Source organism: Camelina sativa, chromosome 16 (genome assembly GCF_000633955.1).
Source record: "Camelina sativa cultivar DH55 chromosome 16, Cs, whole genome shotgun sequence".
Classification (NCBI taxonomy): domain Eukaryota; kingdom Viridiplantae; phylum Streptophyta; class Magnoliopsida; order Brassicales; family Brassicaceae; genus Camelina; species Camelina sativa.
The window spans coordinates 23,623,764-23,637,231 of record NC_025700.1 but is presented as its reverse complement, the minus strand read 5'-3'; the positions used below and the strand labels follow the sequence as shown (position 1 = coordinate 23,637,231).

Genomic DNA, 13,468 nt, shown 5'->3' with positions numbered 1-13,468 from the left:
GCCTCCCTATAGAACAATGTCTGTGGCAGCGTTCAGCTCTAATAAGCTTTTCTCGTTCTGAAACATGTGAGGTGGGGGACTTTAGTTCATACGAGGAAGAATTGATATATTAAACTTCCATCTGGATTGCTTCTGATTTCCATGGCAGCACAAGAATTAGGTAGACTGAGAACTTCATATTCAGTGTTATCTCGCTTAAATTGGTTCGCTTTTTATAACTACAATCTGATCTTTGAGAAATGTTCCATGGTTGGGCTTTGATGACAGAATTGTTGAGAATTACTCTGTTTACACTGTAAGAAAGGGTATTAAACGAAACTTATTTTGTAATGGCAGCCACACACCTGGCCAATCAAGCTACAACATTACTATGTTGTGCATTTTATCTTCCTCTGGCTTGTTCTGTTTCTGAAAAGGATCTAAGAGTAAGTAAGCAATATACATGAGAGATAAACTCATGAAAGTTATCACACCCACTGTTTCTTTTTTTTAAGCATGAGCCTTTCGTAATTTAGTCTGTAGAGGTTGATATGTTGAAAATTTTGAGAGCGTTCGATGTTAAGTATGAGCATTTCATAATTTTTGTTATTGATTTCCAAAAGTTGTGACAGGAAGAAAGCACAACTAGCAGACAAAAACAGACCAACGCCCTTACGAGCAGCTTAGGAAAAGGTGAATATTCAGGCAGCTGACATGTACTACTACTCACCATGACATGTTCGGGTTGAAAACTTTTAAATGTTATGTCAATGTTTCTTTATTCCAGACTAAAGTCCTGATGATCATGGTGTCATCTTCTTTCTAATCCTGAAAGCCGGAAACTTTTCCAACATTTTCACACTGTCCAAAACTGAAACCTTGAGCCACCACACGACTATACATCAACTCTTTTCTTGGCCACTGATCTTTTGTTGTGGGCCAGGTTGTGCAGTATACAAATCTAGTCAAGATTCCAGGATCTAACACACTCTCTATTAACATACATGACTGCAAAATCTTCCCTCTTTATTAACATGCATGATTGCCAAATCTTCCCTCTGGGCCATAAGTACAGAATGATCAGTTGGGATACTAAAGATTAGAAAACAGATTATTTGTTGGTGTTAAGAAGTGTGGAAATAAGATGGATGCGGCTTAAGGACCTCCCATATGACTTATGCTCGGATATAGTCACTTGTAGAGGAAGTTTTTATGCAGTCTTTCTTGAAGCAATTGTGGTTATCGATCCTTACTCGCTAGAAGTGACTCTCCTGTTGTTCTTGCAGTATCTGAAGTGACAAAGTGATATGGTTCCATCTGGCAATGATGAACTTTTCTTGGTTGAGGAAGTCTTCCCAACTTCCCAGTTACTGTTCATTTTTCGGGGGTTCTTGTTCAACAAAAATGGCTAAAACGGAAGCAATGCTTCCTCCTTATGCTCAATTTCTCTAAACTTTGATCTCAATCACTCTCTCTCTCTCACTCTTCATCATCGGCTCCCACGTTTCCTTCCAGCGTTACGGTACGACCTATCTCTTTAAATCTAAGTGAATCTGTTTTTTTTTGTTTGGTTCCAATATTGTAATGCGATTTTGCTATAGAATCAATTCAAATGCAAATTAGTTTTTGGGCTTTTAATCTTTCTCTGTTCAAAAAACCCTAAAAAATAATAATAAAAGTTGTGATTTTTTAATTTCATATTTCGAAATTGCAGCAGTAATAAGATTCTGTCTTTGTCATTAGCAAACATGGCGGAGCCCGAAACGAAGAAGAAGACATCATCAACACCATCATCGATAATGCCAGACTGGTCTCAGCTCCCTGAAGAGCTACTCTACCACATCTCCACCCATCTAGAAGAGGAGGAGAACTGTTTCGATGTAGTTCATGCTCGCTCTGTTTGCAGCTTGTGGCGATCCGCATCCCCCTTTCCTTCTTCCCTTTTACGCCAAAGCTACTATCTTCCCACGTTTCCTCCTTCAGAAAGCAAAGACTTGTGCACCCTCGAGAAGGTCCCTTTGTTCCTCTTTAGACTCCGAGCTCCTGATGCTGATGCTGCTGAGTATTTGTTGAGAGGAATAAGCCGAGATGAGTCAGCGGAGGATCATATGGAGCTTCTTCCATCTCCTCTTCAGTGAAGGATCTGACCCAACCTTGATGAAAATGCTCGACTGTCGGATTCTCTCTCTAGGCCATCAGTACAGAATGATTGGTGAGAAGCTTAATGGCCTAGCTTTTCTTCCGCTAGACAAGGAGGAGGGGAAAAGAGGAGAATTCGTTGTGCTCCGTACATACTCTATGGATTCCCCTTTGCTGGTGTTAACAAGTGAGGAAATGAGGTGGAAGCCGCTGGAGATCGAGAACACTTTGGGTAGTATATGAAGAAGAAGGTTCTATGCAACTTTTCTTCCTGGACAAGTTTTCATTATCGATCCTTATTCGTTGGAGGTGACTCTCTTGTTACCCTCACCTCAGCCAGTACACTCGCTGGTTCCATTTGGCAATGATGAACTTTTCCTGGTTGAACCAGCCTTCCATAATGTTGATGGACGAAATAGTAGACGGTTATCATGTAGAGCGAGTAGGCTAGATGAGAAGACCGGTACATGGGTTGAAGTCAAGGATTTGGGAAACCGTGTATTGTTTATTGGAGGGCTGGGAAATTTCTGTTTCTCTGCTAAGGAGCTTCCTCATGGTTGTGGTCTGAATGGGAACTCGATTTTGTTCACTAATCTGCCAGGCAATGTAACTTCCGCCTTTAAGTATGGAGTACCTACGGAATACGTTGAAGACGATGTCGATTGTTGGAGACCCTCTAGGGAGAATCGTGTGATCGTCCACAACAAATCCTTTCCGATGGTGGCCTTCCAGGCTGTAAATGCGAGTCTACCATAGTTAGCCTAGTGGAGATTTGTTGGGGGTTCTAACTCTTTAAGCAGTCGTTTGGAATTAAGCTCAAGAATTCAGTTATGTTCTTATCAAACTTGTTGCAAGCATAGAGCAGCTTCTATTCTTGCTTTTGACTCTGTTCACAGCCTTTTGATCGTTGTAGATTTCTTTTCTGTAAGTGACTACATTCTGGTTTTAAGTAGTGGTGACAGTGGATCGTAGTCATTGTGTTATACATCTGTATGAAGATTCTTATCAAACTTGTTGCAGGCATACATCTGTAATGGCAGCCAATCAAGCTACAATGTTACTCTGTTATGCTTCTTTATCTTCTTCTTGTGGCTTCTTTTTCAATGTAGTGGTTGGTAATTTTGAAAATATTGTGTGGGTTCCGTGTTCCATGTAAAGTTGAGGTAAAAGTTGGATGTAAAGAATGAATAATCAGAGTGCATCTTGAAACGTCAAAGCTTATCCGAAACCCAAATTCTTAATCGGCATCACTTGGTTTACACACACCGGCCTAACAAAATTCCATCTACTGTGTTTATTTAAATCTAAAATCTCCTCTGCCTAAGACAGAGGCTTTCTCTTCTCTTTTGCGGCCGATCCCTAAACTGCAACAAATCTTCACGAGTAGGTTGCGTCTTCCACAATCCACACAACCAAATTTCACAATCAACATAACCAAATTGCCAGGTTCGACCAGATAGTGTTTTTTCTTTCTCTTTCTCTGTTCCCAACACAATATTCCTAAACCCTAAAAAAATAAGTTTTAATTTTTCTTTCAGGTTTTCGAAATTGTAGACATGGCAGAACCTGCAACGAAGAAGAAGAGGAAGATATCATCTTTGTTCCTAGACTGGTCTCAGCTCCCGGAAGAGCTACTGCACCTTATCTCCAAGAATCTGAAGGAGAACAACTGTTTCGATGTAGTTCATGCTCGCTCTGTTTGCACCTCGTGGCGATCCGCGTTTCCCTTTCCTTCTTCCCTTTTACGCCCACGTTACTCTTTTCCCACTTTCAAAAGCGAAAGCGAAGACTTGTTCACCCTAGAGAAGGTCCTTTTGTTCCTCTTTAGAGTCAAAACTCCTCCTCCTGCCGCCGCTCATGATGTTGTGTTGCCTTGTGAGTATTTTCTAGGAGCAATAAGCCGAGATGATCATATGGAGCTTCTTCCATCTCCCCTTGAGTGCTCAATGGAAGTGGTTATTCCAGGAGCTGTGCCAACCCTGGTGAACATGCGTGACTGCCAGATCATCCCTCTGGGCCATAAGTACAGACTGATCGATTGGGAAACAAGTCACGTGGCTTTTCTTCCGGTAGACAAGGAGGGAGGAGGAGAAGGAGAATTTGTTGTGCTTCGTAGCTGCTATACTGATTTTATGGTGTTTGCAAGTGTCGAAAAGAGGTGGAAGCGGCTCAAGAGGGATGATCATGGTGAATGCTCAAATATAGTAACTTTTAGAGGCAGATTTTATGCAGCTCATTCGGGAACTGTTTTTGTTATCGATCCTTATTAGCTGAAGGTGACTCTCCTGTTGCCCCCAACTCAGGATCGTGTACACTTTCTGGTTCCATGTGGGGATGATGAACTTTTCCTGGTTGGGACAGTCATCCCAAGTGATGATGGTGTATCAGAGTTTAATAGGCTAACCTGTAGAGTAAGCAGGCTAGATGAGGAGGCTGGCACATGGGTTGAGGTCAGCAATCTAGGAGACCGTGTATCTTTTATTACTGAACACTATGAAAATTTCTCTTGCTTAGTTAAGGAGCTTCCTCATGGTTGTGGTTTGACTGCGAACTCGATTTTGTTCACCTATCTGCCACTAGATGTAGCTTTCCCTATATATATGGAGTACATACAAGAAACTCATGGAAGAATCTTTTGGTTAAACTTAACACATCCTTTCCGATCATGGCTTTCCCTGCTGAGCACTACTAGGCTGTAAATTCTCGCTTCCGATAACTCGTTATTCTGTTCTTTTCCTCTGATTTTAACGTCTAGATTTTGTGATATCAATGTCAGCCACTGTTATGGATACTGGATCACTAGTATTTAAGGTTTTGATTCTCTGCTATCTGATGTTAGCCATTGTTATGGAGACTTGATTACTGGTATTTATATATTAATATATATTTCGTTCTAAACTATCACATACGATCTTTTCAAGACCAGACAAGCATGTCTATTGTCTAATGATGTGTCTGGCTGTGTTCTTTTTATCACACGGTCTGACAAATATGCTCGATTTCTAGTATATGTGCAATTAGTGGCCTCTGACCTGTCGTGTGCCACCAAGCCACTTTAAGGGTAACTTTGATAAGGCATTCTTGCAAATGTAAGGCAAGCCAACTAAACCGTAAATTCTCGCTTTATACTGCTTTTTTGTTTTTATAAGATCAAATACTATGTTTTTCCTTTTGTTTTAGGTATAGATTTTGTGATATTTGATGTTAGCCATTGTTCTGGTAAATTAAGAATTATTTGTTGTTCTACTAAACTATATATCACCCAAGATATTCTCAACATCAGACTACCATGTCTTTTGTCTCATGAACCATCAAAGCAGTGTTTGATTGTGTTTTTTGGTCATGTTTCTGACTAAAATTCTCCAAAATCATTTGATCTGTAGCAGATGTGCAATGCCCTACTTTGTTTGTAAGCAGCTATGTTTTTATCAATCTTGTTGCAGGCATAGCAGCAATGTCGTCCACTATGTCATACCCTCATACAGCTTCTATTCTTGCTTTTATTCTGTTCAAAGCTTTTTATTGCTGAGTGACTATGGCTTACTATATTTTGGTTTAAAGTAGTGATATACTGATATTTGTGCAGCGTAGTCCATGGGTAAAAATCAGTATGCATCTTCATGTTTAAACTGGTTGGAAAGCGGCAAACAGTAACACTTCGTCTTTAGTTCGAATCCTAGGGATACTGAAGATCTTGATAATCATGAGTTCTGTAATAATGTAGCAAATTTGAGCTTTTTTTCTGTGACTCAAGCTTTCAAAAAAGCAAGTGATAATCAGGACAACATGCATAAAGTTTAACTCTAACTCCATAAACAAAACAGGTTGTTGTAGGAACATGATAAGTGAAACTAACAAATAATTTGGGGTTTATGGGTGGGTTGTTTCTGATGCATTGAATCTTTAGAAAATCAAGAAAGAGAACCAGAATCTTCAGCAGATCTTGCTGGTTCTTTTACTTCAGTTCACTCCTGATGTTGAAGGTAAATCTAAGTTTTGAGTTAGTTCTTTGAACTCTATTTAATCATCATGATCTTGTTGCACTTTCTATACTCAGAGGAGTGTGGAACACGGCTTAATGGAACTGTTGGTTGTATAACTTCAAAATTTTGGGATATTTATTCTCTGAACAATGAGAAATTTTCTCGTTTTATTGTTAGTATTTTATATGTCTATGACTTTTTCTATTTTGTCTTACAACATTAGATCTTAAAAATCCTAAAATTAGAAAATGGTATCTTTAACAACTCTCTAAGCAACCAAATACAGTAAAACCTCTATAAATTAATAATGTTGGGACTAAGACATTTTATTAATTTATAGTGATATTCATTTATCTATAAATTAATAATTATTATTTTATAGTGTAAATTAATAATTATTAATTTCTAGATATATTTTTAATTGTTTATTTTTTAAAAAATTATGAATTGGAACAACTATAGCAAAATAAGATTAAACTTTCGGATGTTATAAATTTTATGGTTTAGGAATTGAACTTGTAATATTTAGAAAGCACTATTTACAATAAATTACAAATATTATAGACAAATTGACTTATACACATGAGACACATAAATTCAAATCTATGAATAATAATATCAATTCTCCTATTTTAATAATCTGTCAAATTATCAAATTGTAAATGATGCATATCTAAAAATTAAAACTTTAAATTTAATTATTTGTATGACATGTTATAAAATATTTTAGAGATATCATTATAGGTTGAAAATACAACATTACAATTGTTCTATAGAATTGAGCTTTAGGAGAAACATACACTATTATATCAGTATATATATATATATATATATATTTTACATAATTATTAATTTATGATATTATTGGGACCATATTTTATAAGGAGATTTCGAAAAAATTATTATCTTATTATCTTATCGAATATTGTTAATTTTTACACTGGCCCGACTTGGGACCAGCAAAATTTATTAATTTATAGTGTTTATTAATTTATAGAGTTTTAATTTATAGAGGTTTTACTGTACATCGAAACTAAGATAAAAAAAGCTTTTCCTTTCTTTAGTAGCTTAACTTGCGTGATTTGGTTTACCTGTTCTTCCGTAGACTTAATTAGAGACTTTTAAAGTTATATATAAAAACATAGTTGTTGTCTTGTTGATAAGTAAGACAAAGCCATGAACGATGACAAGATACTCAGGAATGGTGTATTGTCTGTTCTTCAGGAAACGAATGATTCTCCCCCACGGAAAATTAAAAGCTGCTTTGATCGATGATCATCGACGTCAAAACAAATTTGCTTTTCAAGCCACTTTCCTCGGGTGAGAGAGAGTTCTGACTGATGGACAGTGGGAAAAGCTTGAAAAGTGGCATGGAGCCATATTTGGATACCGGAGTCCGGTGATTGGATCTCGTATACATTTCTTAGTGCACAATAACTGTGTAGTGTGTACCCCTCTCGATACTAGTAAGGTAACAAAAACAATACCTACCTTATAAAAATTATTTGATCTAATATAACTATAGAATTCTGAACCGGCTTCATTTTAACATGAACCGGGACAACCCCTTCGGTTCTTTCCCGATTGAACTACAAACCAAATTCTATCTACTTCTCAATTATTATCCGAAGTCTCTATCTACACCACAAGCCTTTCGAGTTTCTTTTCTTACGGGTACTGTCCACACAAAGCCAAACTTCACAACCGACATTACCAAATTGCTTCTCAATTTCTCAAAGCTTGACCAGAATTACTCCCTCTTCTTTGAGAGACCTTCGGCTCCAATTCTTCATCCCAGTTAAGTTACGGTACGACCTATCTCTTCTAACCTCTGCAATTTTGCTGAAAAGAGTGTATAATCATAACATCAGTTGTGATATTTATTTTAGATTCCGACTTCTTCATCAGCAAGCATGGCAGAACGGGAAACCAAGAAGAAGACATCATCAACATCGTCGATAATACCAGACTGATCTCAACTATCTGAAGAGCTAATGCCTCTTATCTCGACGCAGCTAGAGGAGAACTGTTTCGATGTAGTTCATGCTCTAATGGTAAGATTTACAATTATTTTTAATATAAATTTTAAACAATATAAAGTTTAGATTCTCTTTAAAAGTTTAAAAACTTGTCATACTCCAATGGTATGGTAAAACCCCAATAATAAATTTAGGATTTTTTAAAATTAATAAAAATTATTTTGAAAATTATAAATATTTTAAAGAAAAATTATTTGTTTAAATTTCAAAATATTTTATATTTTATAGAACTTAAAAACTATTGCATTCTACAAAAATATAAACAACATGACATAAAAACATCTAAAAAAATAGATATACAAATCATAAATGGAAAAAAACTATTAGTTATAATTCTGAGTTGTGTCAAGTTTTTGCCATATATTCTCAACCAAATTAGCTTTCAATTGTTGATGTATTATTCGATCACGGACTCGATTTCGAATGTTCATCATATTATCAAGATTTAAAGGCATATCTGTATAATACTTGAAATCCATTTGTGAAGTTCTATTTGATTTTGTTTGTTCATATTTTGATACATAAAACTAGGTGTATCTATCTCGTTCGTCTTCTACTATACTATTGTAAAGTATGATACATGCTCTTATATTCTTTTCTATTTTTACCTTATCTCAAATAAGAACTGGATTTTCTACAATAACAAATCTAGCTTCCAAGAATTCAAAATCACGCTCAACATCTTTGCGGATAACTTTTTATATATAGCAAATAAGAATATTTCCAGACCTTGTGGAATTGAAATCGATTAGGTAAAAATTGCTTATTTCAAATAAATATCATTAGTGAGATAATATGTCAAATGATACTAGTGTCTGTTGACAATGTAATTCACTTTTGGAGCTCGACTTTGTAATATATTATCAAAAACTGGTGAGTGATCAAAAATATTGATATCGTTTAATGTACCTGGAGTTCCAAAAAAAAAGTGTCATATCTAGAAATCTTGTGAAACTACAACCTCTAAAATGATTGTTGGTTTTTCATATCCATGTGTATATTGTTCTTTCCAAGCGATGGGGCAATTCTTCCACTTCCAATGCATACACTCGATGCTTCCTATCATCCCAGGAAATCCGCGTATCTCTATAATATCGAGTAGTCGTTGAAGATCTTCTGGTATGAGTCTTCTTAGGTACTCATCTCTGAATATATATATGTTTCCTTCAACAAAATTTTTCAAGCATGAAATCATAATTTGGTGAAAGCACTATGATTACATGTTTGAAACATTTTGTTGAAGGAATTACATATTTGTTCGGAGATGAGTACCTAAGAAGATCTACACGAGAAGATCTTCAACGACTACTCAATATTGGAGAGATACACAGATTTCTCGTGATGATAGGAAACATCGATTGTATGCATTAGGAGTGGAATAATTGCTCCACCGCTTGGAAAAGACAATATACATATGGATCTGGAAAACCAATAATCATTTTAAAAGTTGTAGCTTCACAAGATCTCTACATATGACACACTTTTTTTGGACCTCTAGGTACCTTAAATGAAATCAATATTTTTGATCACTCACCAGCTTTTGATGATATATTACAAAGTCGAGCTCCAAAAGTGAATTACATTGTCAACATACACGGGTATTATTTGATATACTATCTCACATATGATATTTATTCGAAGTGAGCAACTTTTGTCCATATCGATTTCAATTCCACAAGGTCTTAGGGCATCCTTATTTGCTACACATCAAGAAGCTGTCCGTAAAGATGTTGAACGTGTTTTTGGAGTCTGGTAAGCTTGATTTGCTATTGTAGAAAACAAAGCTCTCAATTTGGGATAAGATAAAAAAATTGAAAAAATTATGAGCGCATGTATCATATTTTACAATATGATAGTAGAAGACGAACGAGATGGGTATACTCAGTATGATGTATCAAAATTCCCACAAACGAAATCAAACAATACTTCACTAGTGGATTTCACGTATTCTACATATATACTTTCAAATCTGAGTAATATGATGCGCATTCGAAATGAAGTTGGTGATCGAACAATACATCAACAATTGGATACTGATTTGGTTGAGCATATATGACACAAATCAAGATTATAACTAATCGTTTTTCGGTTTATGATTTATAAATCTATTTTTAATATGTTTATGTCATATTGTTTAAATTTTTTTACGAAATGGAATATTTTTTAAGTTTAATAAAATAGTTTTAAACTTAAAGAAAACTAATTTATTTGAAATATTATAATCAAAAATAATATTTTTTAAACCTCCAAATTTACAAATATGGTTCTACCATTAGAGGAATATAAATTTAAGAACTTTAAAAGAGATTTTTAACTTTAAAATTTTCAAAGTTTATATAAAAAAAATAGTTGTAAAAACCCCCTTACTCGACCCCTTACCATTAGAAGTGGTCTAAAAGGACCAAAAAGAGAAACATTTTGAAACAAAGGATAAGGAGTATCATAGCACATTTTCACCATTGCTCCTTGTCAAATATCGAAGCAATTATTATATGTCGTAATCAAATTTCGTTGTGGTGATAATCCCCTCAAAAAGTCGTCGTCATCACGAATTTTATCCGAAACCCAAAGTATCAACCGGCATCGCTTGATTTGAATAACCGGACCAATCCCTTCGGTTCTTCCCCAAGTCAACCCCTTTACTTCTTAATTCAACACCCGAAGCCTCTACGGTAAACAGAAGCTTGCTGGTTTCGCCTCATTAACCCCAGCAGAGAGCGTCTGCGTCTTCCACCATAGTCCACACAGTCAGCCAAACTTCACAATCGACAGTACCAAATTGCTTCTCTTTATTTGGTTGTTGTTGTTCAACAAAGGCAGAAGCGATTCCATATCCGTATGCTCAATTTCTCATAGCTTTAATCAGAATCGCTCCCTCTTCTCTTCATTCAGAGACCTTCCGGCTCCAACTCTTTCATCCCCGTTACGACGGTACGACCTATCTCTTCTAATATCTGCGATTTTGCTGTAGAGAGTGTATAAATCATAACATCAGCTGTTCCGTAGATGAAAACCCTTTAAAAATATATAAAAAAGTTGTAATTTTTATTTCTCATTTCAGTCTTCATCAGCAAACCCTAAAGTAGTAAGCTTTTTGTCAGCAAATATGGCAGAACCTGCAACGAAGAAGACGAAGAAGATATCACCTTTGTTCCCAGACTGGTCTCAGCTCCCGGAAGAGCTACTACACCTTATCTCCAAGAATCTGAAGGAGAACAACTGTTTCGATGTAGTTCATGCTCGCTCTGTTTGCACCTCGTGGCGATCCGCGTTTCCCTTTCCTTCTTCCCTATTATGGCCGAGTTACTCTCTTCCCTCATTTGGCAAGTTCCCTTTAGAAAGCAAAGACTTGTGCACCTTCCAGAAGATTCCTTTGTTCCTCTTTTAGAGTCAAAACTCTTCTTGATAGTGATGCTGCTGAGTATTTTCTAGGGGGGGGATAGGCCGAGATGAGTCAGAGGAGGATCATATGGAGCTTCTTCCATCTCCCCTTCAGTGCTCAGTGAAAGTCAAGATTCCGGGATCTGATCCTACCTTGTTGAACATGCTCGACTGCCAGATCCTTTCTCTGGGCCATCAGTACAGAATGATCGGTTGGAATCTACGTGGTATGGCGATTCTTCCGCTAAACAAGGAGGAAAGAAGAGGACAGTTTGTTGTCCTTGTTAACTGCCCTAGGTGTTAACAAGTGTCGAAATGAAGTGGAAGCGGCTTGAAGGCGTTCGAACTTCTTATTGCACGGGTTTAATTACTTTTAAAGGCAGGTTTTATGCAAACTTTCTTTCGAGACAAATTGTCGTTATTGATCCTTATTCGCTAGAGGTGACTCTTCTGTTGCCCTCGCCTCAGGAGCTAGCATCCTATCTGGTTCCATCTGGCAATGATGAACTTTTCCTGGTTGAGGTAACGTTCCCACCTTTTGGTGTTTCGGATATCAGTCGATTTACATGTAGAGTGAGTAGGCTAGATGAGGAGGCTGGTACATGGGCTGAGGTCAGCGATTTGGGAGACCGTGTATTCTTTATTGGACAACTGGGAAATGTCTCTATCTCAGCTAAGGAGCTTCCCTATGGTTGTGGTTTAACCGGGAACTCGATTTTGTTCACCCATATGCCAAGCAATGTAACTTTCTCCTTTAAATATGGACTACATACAGGAAACGCGGAAGACGATCTCAATTGTTGGAGATCCTCAAGGGAGAATCCTGTGGTGAAACTCAACACTTGCTTTCCGGTCATGACTCTCCGGGTTGAGCGCTAGGCCAGAAAATATACATACTCGATCTGTAGCAGATGTGCTCTGGCCTCTGACCTTAATGGTCTAGTGTAGTTAGCCTTTAGCTTAGGGAAATTCGTTGGGATTTCTTAATTTGTTTGGAAGAACTATAATTCAGTTATGCTCTTGTTATCAAATTTGTTGCAAGCAAAGAAACAATGTCATCCTTGTCCACTGTGCCATACCCTCACATTAACAGCTTCTATTCTTGCTTTTGACTCTGTTCAGAGCCTTTTGATCGTTGTAGATTGCTTATGGTTAGTGACTATGGGTATTACATTCTGGTTTAAAGTAGAGACCTGCGTTGTTGCGTAGTCTATGTGTAAAATTTTGTAGACATCTTCATCTTTAACACTTCTGCTTTAGTTTGTGGGAAAAATTTTCTCACTTAAATTAGACACTAGTCAGTCAGAGCAGTGGTTACCTAAAATTAATGTTACCAAGCTCCGTGTTCTTTCATTGATGTGGAGTTTGAACCAAACTATCACACAAATTGAAAGAACAGTAACACATTGTCGCCGAAACGAAGAAAACATCAACATCTGTTGCAGAAGCATTTAATTGGACACCCTCGAGAAGGTCCCTTTGTTCCTGCTCTTCATGCTGATACTGTTGAGTCATTGCCATATTTTCTGGGAGGAATGGGTAAAGATAAGTCAAATGATCATATGGAGCTTCCATCTCCCCTTCTGTTCAGTGAAAGTGAAGATCCTAGGATCTGATCCAACCTTGATGAACATGCTGGACTACCAAATCATCATCCCTCTGAGCCATCAGTACAGAATGATTGGTTGCATCACTACAGATGTTTCTGGTTATTTTACTTTAGTTCACTGCTAATTTTGAGATCTTCAAACTTTATTTCATCATCATGATCTTGTTGCATTTTACATATTGCAGAGTGAAACACAGCTTGATGGAACTGTTCGTTGTGACTACCCATTTTGGTAATACACCTTGTGCTGCTTCAAGTGTTTAGGTTCTCTACCAACCTATTGCATGTCTTATAGACCCATTTTTGTGGCACCAGAGCAGGCAGCAGCTAACGAGGCT

The 13,468-nt window shown here is 37.0% G+C and overlaps 1 protein-coding gene and 2 pseudogenes across 1 annotated transcript; all 3 read left to right on the top strand.

Moving 5' to 3' along the window:
• On the top strand, window positions 1,728–3,082 carry LOC104752061 (annotated as a pseudogene).
• LOC104753957 (F-box/kelch-repeat protein At2g24250-like) lies at window positions 3,675–4,662 on the top strand. Its single transcript, XM_019237835.1, has 3 exons — window positions 3,675–4,322; window positions 4,422–4,568; window positions 4,633–4,662. Exons 1-3 carry the CDS (start codon window positions 3,675–3,677, stop codon window positions 4,660–4,662), a joined length of 825 nt encoding a protein of 274 aa, XP_019093380.1.
• Window positions 7,742–12,613, top strand: LOC104752058 (annotated as a pseudogene).